This window comes from Varroa jacobsoni, unplaced genomic scaffold (genome assembly GCF_002532875.2).
Source record: "Varroa jacobsoni isolate VJ856 unplaced genomic scaffold, vjacob_1.0 scaffold_888, whole genome shotgun sequence".
NCBI classification, from domain to species: Eukaryota; Metazoa; Arthropoda; class Arachnida; order Mesostigmata; family Varroidae; genus Varroa; species Varroa jacobsoni.
The window spans coordinates 43,222-59,670 of NW_019213790.1; the positions used below are offsets into that span (position 1 = coordinate 43,222).

The 16,449-nt window shown below is 39.2% G+C and overlaps 1 protein-coding gene across 18 annotated transcripts in view; it reads right to left on the reverse strand.

The window, feature by feature from the left end:
- LOC111264710 (uncharacterized) overlaps window positions 1–16,449 on the reverse strand; it is a 72,121-nt gene that overhangs the window by 20,561 nt on the left and 35,111 nt on the right. For 10 of the 18 annotated variants that reach the window (XR_015312771.1, XM_086970173.1, XM_086970169.1 and 7 more), the window contains 4 exons: window positions 12,706–14,118; window positions 9,903–12,184; window positions 6,437–6,740; window positions 5,949–6,019 (listed from right to left, as the gene is read on the reverse strand). Coding sequence is in view for 17 of the 18 variants with exons in the window: in XM_086970173.1 (XP_086826299.1) it covers window positions 5,949–6,019; window positions 6,437–6,530 (165 nt within the window). In the remaining variant the exon portion in view is untranslated. Of the gene's footprint in view, window positions 1–2,691; window positions 3,624–5,948; window positions 6,020–6,436; window positions 8,172–9,902; window positions 12,185–12,705; window positions 14,119–16,449 lie in introns of those variants that run through there. The other 8 variants (XM_086970181.1, XM_086970174.1, XM_086970172.1 and 5 more) reach the window with 8 other exon arrangements.

Consider the following 16,449-nt stretch of genomic DNA (forward strand, 5'->3'; position numbering starts at 1 on the left):
CGCTTGACAACGGTTTTGGATGAAGATGCAAGGCATACAACCTTGTCCTGATATTATTAACTCGATTATTATTATTATTATTAACTGTATAATATATTAAGACAAATTAGTGAGCAAAGACCAATAACAGCATATATACATACGAAGGTCGTAATATAAAAAAAGCAAGTTAAGACCAATGTTGGCGACAGAGTTTGATAGATGTATGCCATAGTGAGATCTCAGAGTGATTAATATCAGACTAATTGATCAAGAACATTTCATCTTTAGAACTGTAATGCCGTAGCCATTAACTGACTGATCATCTATCTGTTTGAGCGTTTTAGTCTATTCTTGATGATTACTCTAATAGGTCACAGACAACTCTTAGAAGGTCTTTAAAAACCTCTACATCTACCGGCAATAGAATGGTTTTTATTATCGTTATGATATACTATACGCGGTGCGTCGTTTGTACCGGAGATATAGTCTAAAACTAGAATAGTTTTATTCAACATAATTTCAAGTTTATCCTCAGATTTTTGCCAGTTAACTCAGTACACATTAAGCAGACTGGTGTCATGTTTTGCATATCCTATCCTACTAAATCCTTGCTAAAACCTCATAAAACTAAGGTAGAAATGCAGATTTTGCCTTCCCTCGTACATTACTTCGCACTACTCATATATTGGACGCCTGTGTAAAAAGGTCCCAGCCTTGTCTTCGTTACTTATACAATACAATCTTATGCAACAGATAGGTCTTCCGCGTGTTGCTATCCGATTTGTGACACATGTAAATGAGATTGTTTAGCGGTTTCAGTATCATTATTAGTAATGCATCCCATTGGGAAAAGGCTGTATTCACATCGTAGCCATTGAAGCGTATACATTGCTCAACTGTGTACGTGCCGCTTTTGAACGAGTGGCTTAGCATGGAACAACTTATTCGTTTTAGATAGCTCATACCAGTTTGGCTAGGTCGACTGGAAACTTTGGTTAAAAAGCGATCTCGTCCTTTTTTTCCTGCCTTTCCGCGCTGGTCGGGGAAATACTCACAACCGAGGAGTTCGTGAACTATCAAGGCTAGAGAATACTTTAGAACGAGCTGTTTCAATCTGTAAATTGCAGATTCATTTACGAACGCATACATACACACCTATACACACGATGCACAACTAATCATTATCGCCTTAGTCTCCATAGACATAGAGGGAGGGCAAGGGTAGGCCCACTTACGTGGTACTAGGACGAAGCGTAAAAATTGCGCTATGTGGGCCAGCCCTCTCGGGCTAATCGAATTTTTCATTGCGATGAATTGTTATTCAGGCGTTTGGGTTTGCCAAGTTCCACTCCGTATCGTAACGTGCGCTCTTTCATCCTTCAGTTTTCTACGTGGACGAACTATTGTGACTGATAGATCCCGAAGGCGTCCCGAAGCCAAGGCTTTGTTTCTTGTATCGCAAGGCGAAATGCGAAACGGAAAGCACATGCACCACATGAATATGGAGTCGTTCTGGACATGATGTTTTCATTAGGTTACACACAACGTGAACACGTTTACTAACGGCGGCGTGGGGGGGGGGCGGTGTTGGTGGGGATTTTCTTCTAGTTTTGAATAAACTGGAATTATTGGTCTCTATACAACTATCTTTTTACTTCGTTCAATCTAACGAAACGCGCCTTTTGAGTGAAGAACTTCGTACGACATTCTATGAGGAAGATCTTGTTTTGTATAAGGCTGCACATCTGCTTGGTGCACTGCTGCGTCTATCGTTGAATATAGATTGCTTTCATAGTTCTTATCAAGACCACTTCGCTTCTAGTTGACATAGGAGAAAAGTAAATATGGATTTTTTTTTTTAAAGAAATGCTACTTATATGGATTTGTAGAAGATATTTGACATGTTCTCTATAATTTCAGTCACAACGTATTGCTGCCTGGCCGTTTGCTGTTACCAGAGCAGTTAACTGTAAAACAGAGCGCTAAATTTACTCTTAATAAAATTATAACAAATTTTAAGCAAACCTGCATTGAACTACGCTCGACTAGCCTATTTAATAAAAGCAGATAAAAAAAGTTTATAAACAGGTTGGCATTAAGATAGCATGGGTGCATCTTAGATTGTTATTCTGACCCATTTCCCAGGCTATATGTTGAGTGTAAAAACGTATCTCAGCCCGTTGTCACAGCCCGTTGTCACCTTTTAAAATTTGCGCGTCAAACATGATTATCAAGGCTGTTTTCACGCATATAACGCGGCATTAGCTAAGACTCATTGCCAATAGACGACTCGATGGCAATCCAACCAGGGATATAAATACCAAATTCAAGAATCATGCAAGCAATTGTAAAAACCGCAATAGTTAGTATTGCCGCAGTAAAATATGCTGGAGTACAAATATCTCTCCCTACGATAAGTATACGACGAGATTATAGAACAAAATAAACTTTAATACAGCATACATTATTGCTGAAAAGTTGCTCCTTTTTCTTTCTATGCAAATAAAGTGAGAAATATTTCCCAAAATTGACCTCAGGTTATCCTAGAAAGTCAAAACAAATGCTTTTTTCCAAATAAACGGATTTTGTCAAAAACTTTTTTCTTATTAATTAATATTACGATTTGTTAATAATAATAGCTCAATTATATAGCTTAAAATCGAACAACATTGCAGTGAAAGACCTCTATAATATAATACTTCTCTGTCATCAGCGCTGTGGCCCTTTGCTATTGGTTCACTCATCTGCGCAGTCAACAACCTACATATGTCTACTATAGAACGAATAGACGGCCGTCTTAAGCTGATTTACACTAACTAGACTAAGCAGATTTGTATGGCAGCCGAAATAGGAAAGTGTTCTAAATAAAACAAAAAAAGAACAATAAAATGTTCTATTTTCCAGTTTTCGTTCTCTTGCTATAACACCTATATAGATCACTTACTTTGTATAATCGTATAACTTATCTATTAGAATATAATAGTTTGGCCGGTTTCTATTTATTACTACCCTTTTTTTTTTAACATTTCGTTGACTGTATAACTAAAATCTTGATGATCTCCTTTGGCACAAGGCAGTGTCCTTCGAACTAGAAAAATCAAATGGAGCGCACTCGTTAAGCCGAAAATGTTATTTTTAATTTCACCCTGTTTTTACCTGCTTTTCAGTTATACCAATTTAACCGTGCATTGTACACCTATCCCGGATAGTTTCGGTAGCTTTTACCTTAAAGTTTCAGCTGACTGCGAAACTACGTCAAAACAATGCCAACGGCTTGAAACAGCATCAAGTGACCTATTGCAATTGTAATGATGAATATTCATTTTAGGACTTTTCTCCCATTGGTTTGGGATACAATATATTTCGTGTAGCCGATGTAATACGTGTCATTTTTGCTGGCATGTACATATCCTATGTGCCAATAGCTCAGCCGTCTACAATAAGCAACGAAGCTACACACACAATATTGTTTAGATTACTATCATGGGGTACAAAATATACAACGCTCTCATATAGAAACATCTCCGGGTTTACGTTCGTACACATTCTTACGTCGGTCCCTGTAGACTCAACTCTGACCAATCCGAATCTCTCATTGGTCCGCCGCCTACAATCTACGTTCGTCCTGAACTCCTAAATCTCTGGAACAGAGACATCGCAAAGCAGAATAGTCTTGGAAGTACAACTGTCTCATATCGATTAGGATTGTCCTATTCAGCGGTCGCTATCAGTAGTCTCACTGCTAACGCCAAGCGGCTTTTCTGCAAGTCAAGGGAAGCCTTCTCTTTTTTGCTTACCGTTGCTCGCGTTTTTTAGTCGAAATTCGTTAGTGAACGTCAAAACTATGATGTCCAAACGCTGCTTGCAAAGCTTTATCATCGTCTTGTACTGTTCTTTGCTAGACTTTATCTCGACCTTATTCGATTTCGACCTTTGCGCAAACCATTTCAGTTCCTTTCTGTTTGTGAATATTTTTCGTTTGATGTGACTTTCTTTTTCGTTTTGCTTTTTTATTCTTTTTTTAACGTCCTTCGGATTACACGCCCACATTTCCGACCCCCTGACTGAAGTTACCTATTAGCGCCACCGCTTTTTTCCTCAATAACCCCCGGGTTGCGATAGCGTTGTACTAATGGCAGCACTTTGTCGCTGGCGTGGACCAGACATCTTTGTCTTTGCATTTGCCGAGAAAATCTTGATAAAAGAGAAATCAATGCAACGCTGTGTCTATGTGTGCTAGCCATCTGCCCGAGCTCCGATAACTGCGCCGCTTGACAAAATGGCTTACCTGTTAGTTATCGACGTGTGTGTCCGATATGGCGCATGAGGCATATATCCACATGCAAATTCACAACGACACCCAAACCAAAGCAGCGATCTGCCATATTGGCATCTATATGCGTCTATGCAGCGTCGGCATCGCAATTACCGTCACCAAATGACAGAGGGCACACTATAGTACCGCTTGCAATGCATATCGCCTGCACGAACTAAGATCCGAGAAGGTACTGTCCTTTTTGCAAAGTTTCTTTACGCGAGCCTCCTTTTCCTCGATTGTTCGCATTCTGCTGAATATCTGAGCGTGTTTCCGCTAGTGTAATAGATGACGCTGAGATTAACGGCAAGGTTGTTCAGAGGCGTCTTGGATCCACTGAGTATTCATCCACAAACGGATGAAGCGATGTCGGATGCAAAAGAACAGCAACACCTTGCCAGTTGACGCTTGCGTTATGCGCAATAATACTGATAAACGCTATATACAGGGTTCGCCTTTGGGCCAGGATCTATATATAGATTGTCCTACCCTACGTGTATATATAGACATAGGGAGTGTATCGAATCGTTTTTTAGGTGTAGGTTCCATATGGCACGAATCACTTTTATGAATGTGAACGTTTTATGTATCTCGTACCGTCCAGATCTTTTTTTTAAGTGTAATCTGACTAGCCAGCCTTTCAATCAGCAGAGATAATTACCAAATATTGTCAAATCAAATAAATGGAAAGGTTAAGCGAGCATTGCGTGAACGTTTCCTGTTATTTAATAGAAAAAAAGCAAATGACTAAATACAAAGTCTGCGTCAATACCTTTTGCATCCTCTACGCTGTAGTAATTAACGACCATCGCCAATATAAAGCTGCACTAACAGCAGACTATCGAATGCTTTCGGTTCTTCCTGGTTATCTTTTACCAACTTAAGAATGTGCGATAAACATTTAGGACAATACTGACGAATATATGAGCGGGTGTACGCAGCGGCTGTAGATATGCAAAAAAAAGGCACGTCCATTGCCGGTAACTGCGTGCGCATTCACGGACATTCCTCTGATACGGCAGTAATGCAAGAAACAATGTCTTGCATACAAAGTTACGGGGTACTCTTTAAGCAGGAATCCCGAAATTTGAGTTGGAACATTTGAATTGCCCAAATGTGGAATAGTGAATCGACACGATTGTCTCTATTGTTACAGTCATTGGCGTTGGATGGTGAACTTGGTTATCGTCCTTTCGTAAGCCTGCTCATAAGGTTCCAGTAATAAATGTTTCCCTTTTGGTGACAGCCTAAGCCGTAACTCCTCACAATGATGAACGACTTTTGCATTAAGCGCATCCATAGAGCATATTTTATAATTTGTCCAAGTGTTAATATATAGTTTTCACCAAGTGTACAAAGTAAATATCATGAAGGTCAGGCATGGCGAAAGATAACCCCACACCGTGAGGTCATTTCGGGTTTAAGAGTATTTAGATCTAGGAGGTCGCATGTTCACTAGAAATGTTTTAAGAAATTATTCGATGAATTTCTCATAGCAAGAAATAGAATCTAGTATAACTAGTCTATAACTATCTAGTGATAACTCAAAATGCTCAAAATGTCATTCAAGGCTTACGATTCTAGCAATAAATTCACTAATTAATCACAAGACATCTTAATATACGCACGTTCCATAAAAGCATGTACCAACCTTGGGGTGCTTCACAGCACTTCCTCCGGTGCGAAGCAGCACGTACGAGTCATACGATGCCAACACGTTACCTAATCAACAACGCTTTAACCGGTTAGGTTCTGTGGTATTATAGGGACTTACGTCTTCCGCAACTATTGTCACGCATAGCTAGTATGTATATGGCCTATATTTTTTTCGTCTGACAGGTATAGGTGCTTCCATAAATAGTCATTCTTATGCAAAGCTTTGCTGTACCGTCTCAGACTCGTAACGATTAAGTCTCCTTCGATGATAAGTTATTCTGTTCTCTAATAAGCTTCAGGATTATCATGTCAGTCACATTGAACACAAAGGGTAAGCAGCGTTAGCTTCGTTAGATTTTAGAACTCACCCCTTTGTTTCAACGTCAAGGCATTACGTTCACTTTTCCACCGTTTCTAATAAATTCCAAAACACGCAACGTTTGTTAGGGTCTAGCGATGGATATTTTCCTTCAAATCCCTTACCGCTTTGGAAAAACCGGATAAGCAATCGTTCGTTGTTTTCGTTCGTCGACGGGCCACATTCCCGCTCACAGACGCCTGCCCAACTTCCCTCCATTAACACGAAGCACTTACGACGAAGTCTTTGCGTCCCTTGCTTTCACTCTCTCCTCATTACTATTCACCATTTGTTGGTCCTTCTTTCTACGAATCGCAGCATCACGAAGCGTAGGTTTGCGACCTGAAGAATATCTTTCGTAGGTGCGGACAACCGTCTTTTCATCGGGGACCTCTAAGAAGTTACGCTAAAGCATAATGGCGTCGCTGACTAGACCGGAGGAACACGAAAGTGAGCTGACTGAATATGTGACCGTGTCCATAAGTTCTTTTTTCTATAGATTTATATTTAACCGAAAAGATCAGGATCTTAACTATGGCTGTCGGCATCCTAATAGTCTATCTCGTTCCCGAGCGTTCTAGGTCTCTTTCGACATGTATGGTCAATTTGTTATAGGCTTATTGTAAGGCATTGTTAAGGTATAAGTGGATGGTTATAATTTCGTTTTCAGTACTCGCATTACCGAACAATCATATTATGCCGAACCTAGTATATTTCGTGAATGTGTTTCTACCCATATATACTCATATATATCAATGGTTTTTGTAATGGATTAGGTTGGAAAAAGCTCCCGCCTTTTTTTTAAAAACTTGCTGTTTATTTTTGTACCGTCTGAAAGCGTTTGTATTTATATATCAGTGTTATATTGTGTTGTGAGTGCCATTTTAACTTGAAAGATCTTCTCACAGTTAAAAAATCTAGATAGAAGGATGTGCATTTTCGACACCTTCTCTACGGCGCATTTCGTCAAAGCCAAAACACAGCAACGACGATATCGATGTAAAAATTGTTCAAAAATAATTTGCAAAATGTAAAAATGCTACCAAAGATCTCCTACGAAACAGACACTCAAGTGGTTCATTTACTTGGTCCAGTTGTCCGGGGCCTGTTGTAGAATGGTTCCAATCTTTTGGCCAGGCTCGTACAATTTTTTTGAAACTTTTTTCTGTAGTAGTTCTTGGTGACCGTGGAGCTGAACTGTATGAGCTCATGATGAAAAATTATTCGACGGTCGAAGAACACCGCAAGGGTACCTTGCTTTCGGACCTGTATCGAATGATTCTACTTTGATTGGGGTTTGTTTTTGAACCGCTTCTGGGAAGATTACTTCTTGTACTGCTAGTCATAGTCGTCACTTTACATCTAATTGCCCACAACGCCGTGTTCAAGCTTTTTGGCTCCTCTGAGAGTAGGAAAACACATCCTTTGATACAAACTCCTCACAGACTGGATATTCAGCTCATTCGGTCGTAATTTTGCCGCAAGCGTTCTAAATTCTTGGTCATAACAGTCCGACATAATTAAATTAAGGCGCCATATCTCTTCGATTCGACGGCATAAGTCATTCAATGTTCATGTTTTCGTCACTGCTGCCTCAGGCCTTTCAGAACGAGGGAAACGCTTGAATCATTTGTTTATTTGAGCTTTACTCCATGTATGCAACCGAGATTCGAGCGATTTCCGTATGAAGCCTATGGAGTTTTACGCCATTTTTGTGCTAGTGCACGTAGCAGCGCATGTGTTACCTTCTTTAGCTAAACTTTGCCGCTAGCGCATACGGGAATGTCGTGAAAATCGTTGTACAAGTGTACAAGGATTCGAAACGGTACGTAGTAGTTTCCTCATACTGAATTGAAGAATCGATTCAGGCAGTTTGGATATCTGAATGCACATCAATAATTATGGCGGGTCCAGATGAGCTCCTGCATAGAAAATATGTCTAGAAGACTCTGTATTAATGTATGGCTCACAATAATTAACATGTATATATATATATATATATATATATGCATGTACTTGTAGCACATCGTCATAGAGACTGCAACGTGAAACACTCATTACCATTTACGAACGCTTTTCGTAAATTCAAACGAATTTAGTGCCAGATCTAATTCTAGGCTTATTAAGCCACTGTAGTATTCTATGACGTCCACAGTTCCTCTGGATATTTTTGATAACGAAACTAACATTAGATAAACCACTAAAGCACTAAACCAATGAAAATAACCAATAAATAACCAACCAATAAAACACTTGTGTTTTATTTATGATGTGAACGTAAACGGGCATTTAAATTTTGTATTTGCCATCATATGCCGGATCGTGCACAATTTTTCTCGCCATCTATGTCTACCAGCTTGAAACCGTAATTCAAGGCAGTACCACAAACCCATGACGAAATTTGTACATCAGATCGCACCGTAGGTGATATGTACGATCTGAAATGATATGGCTGTACAACATTCCCCTTCACGTGTAATTACAAAGTCAGATAGCCTATTCAGTCTCATCAAAAAGAAGCGCTCCGATCCTGCTCCAAGACATAATTAGGTACAGCATATAGGCGTTGCCCACTAGAAGCCTCTAGAAATAGAACGTCGAGGATAACCTTTATGACCCGGTGGCAATTAACGCAAACAGTTCGATTAACGTGAAGTTCGGCACTTTCGGAAGTCCAATTCTCTATTCGACTCAAAACAGTCTACTACAGTAAACAGGTTAGGCGAGCGTACTCGTACCTAAAATACCCAACATTCAGTGCCTTATGGTAACTAGTCGCGCAGCAGAGGCTTTACCAGAAAAATATTAAAAAAAAATAGAATTACTGTGTGTTCTTGTTCTAGTCATACGCCAGCTTCGTGTTTCGAGATGTCGTCGCAAACCAACCGCTATGACTTCTTCGTGACCGCAACCGGTTGGTTAATACTTATCTGCAGCTATTTTCCCCATGCAACATCATATATCATGTTGTAAAGGCTTGACCTGCTAATAACACGCAGCTTGTTCTCGCTGTACGTTCATCGAAAGCCTTAACGATCAGTAGGAATTATGTTCGCGCCTTTATTCATCATTCTTCAAGAAAATAGAACCGCCAAAACTCTGCAGGACCTTCCGGCTATAACCATTTAGCGATTTAGCACTTCAGATCAAGCGAAAATCTAAATCGCTACGAGATGCAACATTCTGAACAGGGTCTTTTCCGGCGCTTTCGTTTTTCGAAAACAGAAGATCACTCCTATTTTTCCATTCAGGTAGGAAGGCAAAAAGTGGCCCTGATCAATTAGTGACTTGACTTTTAATAGCTTTATGGATCGACCTATTTCACATATATTATAGTTCTAATTTCCTAAGTGGAAATAGCTAATCTTCCTTGGTGTCTGGAATGAACACTAGCTTTGCGGTAACCCCCTGCTATCTGCTTATTCTGCTTTCAAACTGCTTTTGTATTGCGAAATATTTCTAAAAAACCGCAGGATATTTCAGAAGGTCGATGTCATTGAGAGCAGATTCTTTTTCCTATACTATTTATAGTGGTAGTACATGTAGCTTGTCTGTGTCCCCACATAGAAACGGTGAGGACATGCAACTTACATGTTGACGTCGCTCCTCTGCGCTACGACTGATGTTTTATTTAGTCCGCTATGCGATAATCTGCAATAGTCAAGACGTATGGAAATGTATCTTCAGTAGATCTGTGAAATCGCACAAATGACTTATCCAGCGGAAAATGTAAGCATACCGCAGTGAGGAAATCGGTATCTTTTCTGCAGCAATCTTCTAAGCCTGCAGTGTTTCTGCCCAGTCTGCTCTGAATGATTTTTCTAGCCCTTTATTCCTAAGAGAACCCGTCGTATGCTAATTAAACGAATTTAGCGTTCTTCCGGCTGGCAGCTGTGCGCCTCTCTGAAATCTGCCTTTAATTGCGTACTAAACGAAACAATCCATGCGTCATTTGTCCTTTCGGACTGAGTACGTTTTGTCGGTTTTTTGCTTGTTATACCAACGTTAGCTTAGGAAAGGCCATACCTAAGTTTCTATGAAACATTAAAGAAATATCTTATGAGAAGGATGAAACTTTTACAGATGCAGCTCAAAATAACTGCAAGTTAATAAACAAATATGTGTAATAAATCTAGCCTAACCTGTGCTACTATTTTTCAACTTCCTCAAACTTGAATTGTTAATACCATATTATTCATCATATATTACTTGAGAATATACAAAAGACAGAAATTGTACTGTCTCTAACACACTATTGTGTCAAGGCGAAAAGCGGCAATACGTTGCCTATTCGTTGGCTGACTTTTCGCGGTTATCATGAAAACATACACGTATCGTTGTTTTTGATAATGATGTATACCTATTGCTAGGGACTCTTTCGGTTTTTCACCTTCACCTATTTTTCCTGCGTGAACAAATCCTTCGAATCACCTTTTAAGCATAGCATCAAAGATTTATACCTACATGGAGGCGTAGTCTGGCTGGTACTTCTAGTGGCTAAATTATATGTAATAGCAATGCTGCAACAACAGCTATCATATCTGACACACAGTCTACTATTATACCTTCGATTAGATCAGTATTATTATATCGTATCAAGTATAGGTCCCCGAAAGGAGCGAAAAATTTAAATTCCAAATAGAATATTGGCTTTCTGCTTTAATAAATTAACAATAACAGTTTCGACATAGAATAAAACAACATGATAGGAATTACGTACGGAACAACATAGCTAGTAAAGAGAGCTCGTCAGAACAACAAACGAACGATAGGTTTTTCATCAAAAGCATCTTGAACAATGGTTTTATAGATAATCAAACTGTCGCCTCTAATTGTAACGAAAACCCACAAATATTTTATGAGAGAAAAATCCATGTCAAACACGTATTGTTATTTAATGTAGCATAATTTATCATTATTTAATAATTTTCCTTTAAAGGAATCCATAATTCTTTTAAATTAAAATAAAAAGTTGCAGATGATGCGCGGTATTGGGGCATGATGACCTAGTTTCAAACAGTATCGATTTCGAAAACGTGCTATTTGACAGGGCATTTTTGCTCCCTAGCGTATCAGCTGCAATCGCCACAAGAGGAAACACCTTCATCCCAGAGACTACAAAATCGCTAATAATCCTAGAACGAAAAAGCATCGTCTTAATCAAAGGATCATATTATATGGTGACATGTACAGAAATTATTGTAATTGTACATTCAGAATAGCGGGTGCTATCTGTAGATATTTCAATTTGAATTTAGCGGTTAAATCACTGTTGACCTAATGGATAATTTGGAAGGTGCCAATAAGTTGTTTAGTCTAATGGACGGAAACGTATTTAAATAAAAAATTCTTATTGGTCATGATTACGTAATACATGGATAGTAACATATAGCGAACACAACGTATTACCGATAGGAGTGGAAAACGTTTGCGCTCATAGCTACGAACGAGCGAAATGAGGAAACTCGATAGTACTAGTGCAGCCTGATTCGAGTGTTATGTACTTCGTCGTGATTATCTGTTCTTATTTACATTAGATGTAGTAAACGTCAACATGAACGAAGCCTCTTCTCGTTGCCATAACGTATTTTATCGACGTCGCCGGCTTATCGTTATATTACTTCCATTAGCACAGTCCGAATACACTGGCTCACCGATACAAGACCATAATTGAATTAAGCGGTGCCTATATGTCCAAACAATGGCATCATCGATACCAGATGCCGGGACCAAAGAAGATTGAAAGTATACATACATAGTATATGTATACATACAGGGTAGGGCAAAAGTGGTTCAAGGTCTATATCTCGTGGGGTAAACAAGTCGTGGCCCAATAAGTATTACTGAGTCAAGTAACTGGCTGGTGCATGCGGCTGGAAAAGAACAGAATTGTTGTAAGTATTTTGTAATAATATAACATGGGGAATAATATTAGATATGTGAAATTATAACTGCCAGAGGTTCTTGTCATGAAGGATCTTGGTCAACTTCATTCCATAGTTGACTCTTTACCCAAATTATGAACGGTCTGGCATAATTCGACCGCAGAGCCACAGAGTAAAGACGTCTAGATGATGCTATATCTTTAATAAATAACTAACTAAATCGATAATCAACACCAACAACCGATTCAAAGGGATCCCTTTAATTTTGATTATGCAATTATGGGAAAAACATTATAATAAATAAAAGTATTCAATATTAATTCAATATCAAAGCTCTTAAAATCAAGCCAAATTTTCTCTTTCGGTCGTAACCAAATTCACGTTAAGTTCATTTCTTCTAAAAAAAGCACCTCTACATTTAACTTCACTTTTAAGAAAATTCGGTATTTCCTTTCTTTGCTATCGAAGTGCATCGACGTATAAGGATTATCATATATCTATCAACTTACCTCACTTCGATGTGTTCTTACTCACATCAAATTACTTTGGTGCATTATCTGAGCCAAATATTTTGCTAAGCGTCGTCCCAAAGTCCGAGCGCATCAAACACATAGCACGCCCCACGTTCAATGGCGCGTTGCACTCGCATACGGCAAACGTTCAGGTCGACCCGGCTATTGGGTACTGGCTTTTTTGTCCTGTTTGTCCTTACAGCTCGCCCCGCCGATGTACAGAACGTCTCATTTATTTTATTTACAGTTGACGGGAAGCGGTTTTTGTTAGTTTGTACGTCTACATATCTGTAACAACAGCAATAGCTGCAAGGTGTCGTCATCGGGTACCACTGTAGCAGTTTTGCCCGCTGATTTAGCTTTGAAGCTTCCTCTTCTATTAATTCTAATGAATGGTTTGCATTGCTGACTTACTGATCGTATTAGAGTAACGCAGGACGAGGCATCAGGAGGAGCCAGAGCAGAAGACTGTGTAGGGCTGGCGGGATTGTGAATCCGGGCGAGTCGTAACCTGTATTGTTATTGATTTTGATACTAGGCAAAACAGTGGTAATGATGAACATGGTATATGTTTTTTAATAGTAAAAAAGTAATTAAATGATGTATTATCACTAAACAACTATCACATGCTTGATAATAAAGAAGTGGTAAAGTGGAAACTTGGACTTTTGTTGTTTCCTTTGTTTATCTATGTTGCATATTTTTAGAATCTTAACATTATATACGCGCGATTTTTAACGAGAACGAAAAGAGTGCTTGCTCTTGCACCCCTATAGTTGTGCTAGTGTTACCATAACACATTACGCGCAGATTTTATGTGCTCACATGACAATATCCTACGACCATTGATTATATTACAAACGGCCATTAAATTCAATAAATAGTCGTCATGGATAGCTGTCAAAGTTTGATTGATTGGACCTCTAGTTCAAATTTCCTAATAACTTATCTATAATACGTACCTGTTTCACGTGAAATAAAAACAAACTTTATTTAGAAAAAAAATCCTCTAGCCCATTTGTCCTGCAATGGCTCCTGACGGCACATCTCGCCCGCGCCATTTGATGATCTTTGTCTTCTAAAGCTGGAACGTGTCGCTCTACAAAAGTCAATACCTCTTGCGGAAGCGAGACAGATGCTCAACTGGCGAAATAGCTACATGGGGAAAAGAATCATGTAAATGAACAATGAAATCGATCCAGGATAGATTGGCCTTCTTTTCGCTTTTTCGGACTTTCGTTGGTTTCACCATCGACATAAAGCGGTAGGCGCAAGCATTTGAGAACTTTAGCTGGGTGATTCCATCGAAATGCTTCTACTTCGGGTATGACGAGATTCCCCACAGTCGGACACCGTTGTAACAGTAATTTGCTTACGCCAGGCGACAGGATTTAACCAGAGCGGCGTGACCTAGGTGCGAAGGTAGGAAGATGCGAGGAGATACTGTGTTCTTGCGATTTTCGAAAAAACTAAAAACCAACTGAGAAGGACGAGAAACAGGAACATGGATAGGCGTTCCATATGGGTATAACGCACTATGCGTCATGTCTAATAGAAAATGTCAGAGCGACCTTTTGCGTAATAACGCTCTACGTGCTACGAACAGTTGCTCCCAGTCACAAAAACGCTTTTATCTAATTCCATGAAGGGCTTAACTGTAGGAAACCGTTCTCGAAGCAGAAGAAGAAGACCCCAACAAAAGCAATCTATTGCGTAAAACAGAAACATGTAAACATGACTTACCGGGGAGCGTTTGGATAGTTTTAGCGAATTCATCTATAGCCCTTGAAACATATAGGTAAACGCTAGGTTTATCTTTAGTAAATGTCCATTAAAGGTACTAGGAAAAAGTGGTCGAATATAATATGGTCGAAATCGGTCTGTTCCTATTATTAGCTTTCTAGTAACTGAGGCAAATGGCCCTTACGGAAAAGGTTTTAGATATCGCTATCATAACCGAGGTCCCTTTACGTCGGTAAATAAACCCTCGTAAGGTAGATACTGCATAATTAGAAATTTAGAAAAATATATTCATGCAAACTAAATGTGTCTTGTCATTTGAGATATTTGGCAGAGTTCTTAGAAAAATAATAATAGTCTTATTTTATGCTGCTTCATTGTGACTTATCACCGTTTGGGTTGGCCATTGGTTCTGTAATCAATTTTAGTCAAAGCGATAAGGGTGACAATCTTTTCGTTGATCTTAGTTTGAATCAAGCCGCCATTGGCCACTACGTAGATTGATTCCCTTCCACCAGCCTAGCATAAGCGCCGCATGAATTTTAATTGTCATTTGTAACATATAATGTTGATATCTAACATACTGCAATGGCCAAAATAATAATAATAAGATATGTCTGCCATTCGGTGAGGGTCCAAGGGCCCGATCCGCTAGCCGATATGTTGTTAGTCTCTGACTAACTGCCTAGTCCTTTACCGTGTGTCTAGTTCACATCTGTCCCTTAGGTTTCTAGACACGCTGATTACCCTGAAGCCATCACGGAGGTTCTCTCTGTATGACATCGATGGTGTAAAGTCCATCACTACACGTACTCTGTACCCGTTTTTATAAGAGACAGAGTAGATGTCCTTGAAGATCGATTGTATAGCAGATGCTTCAAAGTACACATAAAACCATAAAAAACCCTCTTTGCGATTTGCAGGATTTGATCCCGTGCTCCGAGCAAAGATCTCGCAGATCTCGACGTAACCACGCTGCCCTTCTTAAAACACCACTATATTAACTTTTTTCCATAGCTGACTTTCAACTGTGCTTTATACGGCAAAGTTGTCTTAGCATTATTTTTAAGTAGACTCACCGCAGCTTGAAGTAATCGACATTTTCTAAGCAACCATTCCGCTTGACACATACATGAATTGGCTATGTATGCAATAGCATATAGGTATATCATATAAGAAAGAAGTTAATGTGGGTATTACGAGGTCAAATGTTTTTTTCTTTTTTGAGGTGTATTGGAAGCATGGACAGAAGTGTCACTTGGTTTAGCTAACCCGATGTGTAAGGATCAAACGATCCACACACTTCATTGACGTATGTGTTCGAGGTGATTCATTACGTTCGCCATTACTGGAAATAAACGTCAGAGGGATTTAGCAGGCACCCGTTGATATTGTGTATATTCCTAGCAAATCACTAAGTATATACCGATAAACAACAGATGTCAACCTCATGCACGGCTATTGTCGATTTGTGTGTTATATATAGTTGGCGTACTGGGACAACGAAAATATGGGCGCAGGGTGCGTTTTTAGACAAGAAGTTCAAAAAAGTATTACTTCTTACAGCTAACCAATCTACGAATTGTAGATATGTGGAGATACAGAGCGAGCAACAGAAACTAAACACCTCCCGATTCTAACTCATATATGAAACAATACTAATATATATATATAAAAAAAACGAAAAAAAAATTTATATAAAAGTTATAAAAGCGAATCATCAGTAGTTACTCTCGGACTTTGAACAGCCGTCAGTCATTAATCGCCGTTAGCTTTGCTGACAAAAAGAGCTCCATTCTGCCGATCCAGTAAAATCAAAAAACTGTATGAGGCTAAATTTTACCCCTTTAGGTTTAGGAACACTTTGATAGTGTTCCTATTCGTATTTGCGTGTATTCGCGCCTGCTGCCCGCACATATAATCTGTCAGAAGTTCGCTATCTCAATGTGGCCTTATCGTAGGCTCGACAGGCTCATTCCGGTAACGCGGAGAACAACAGAA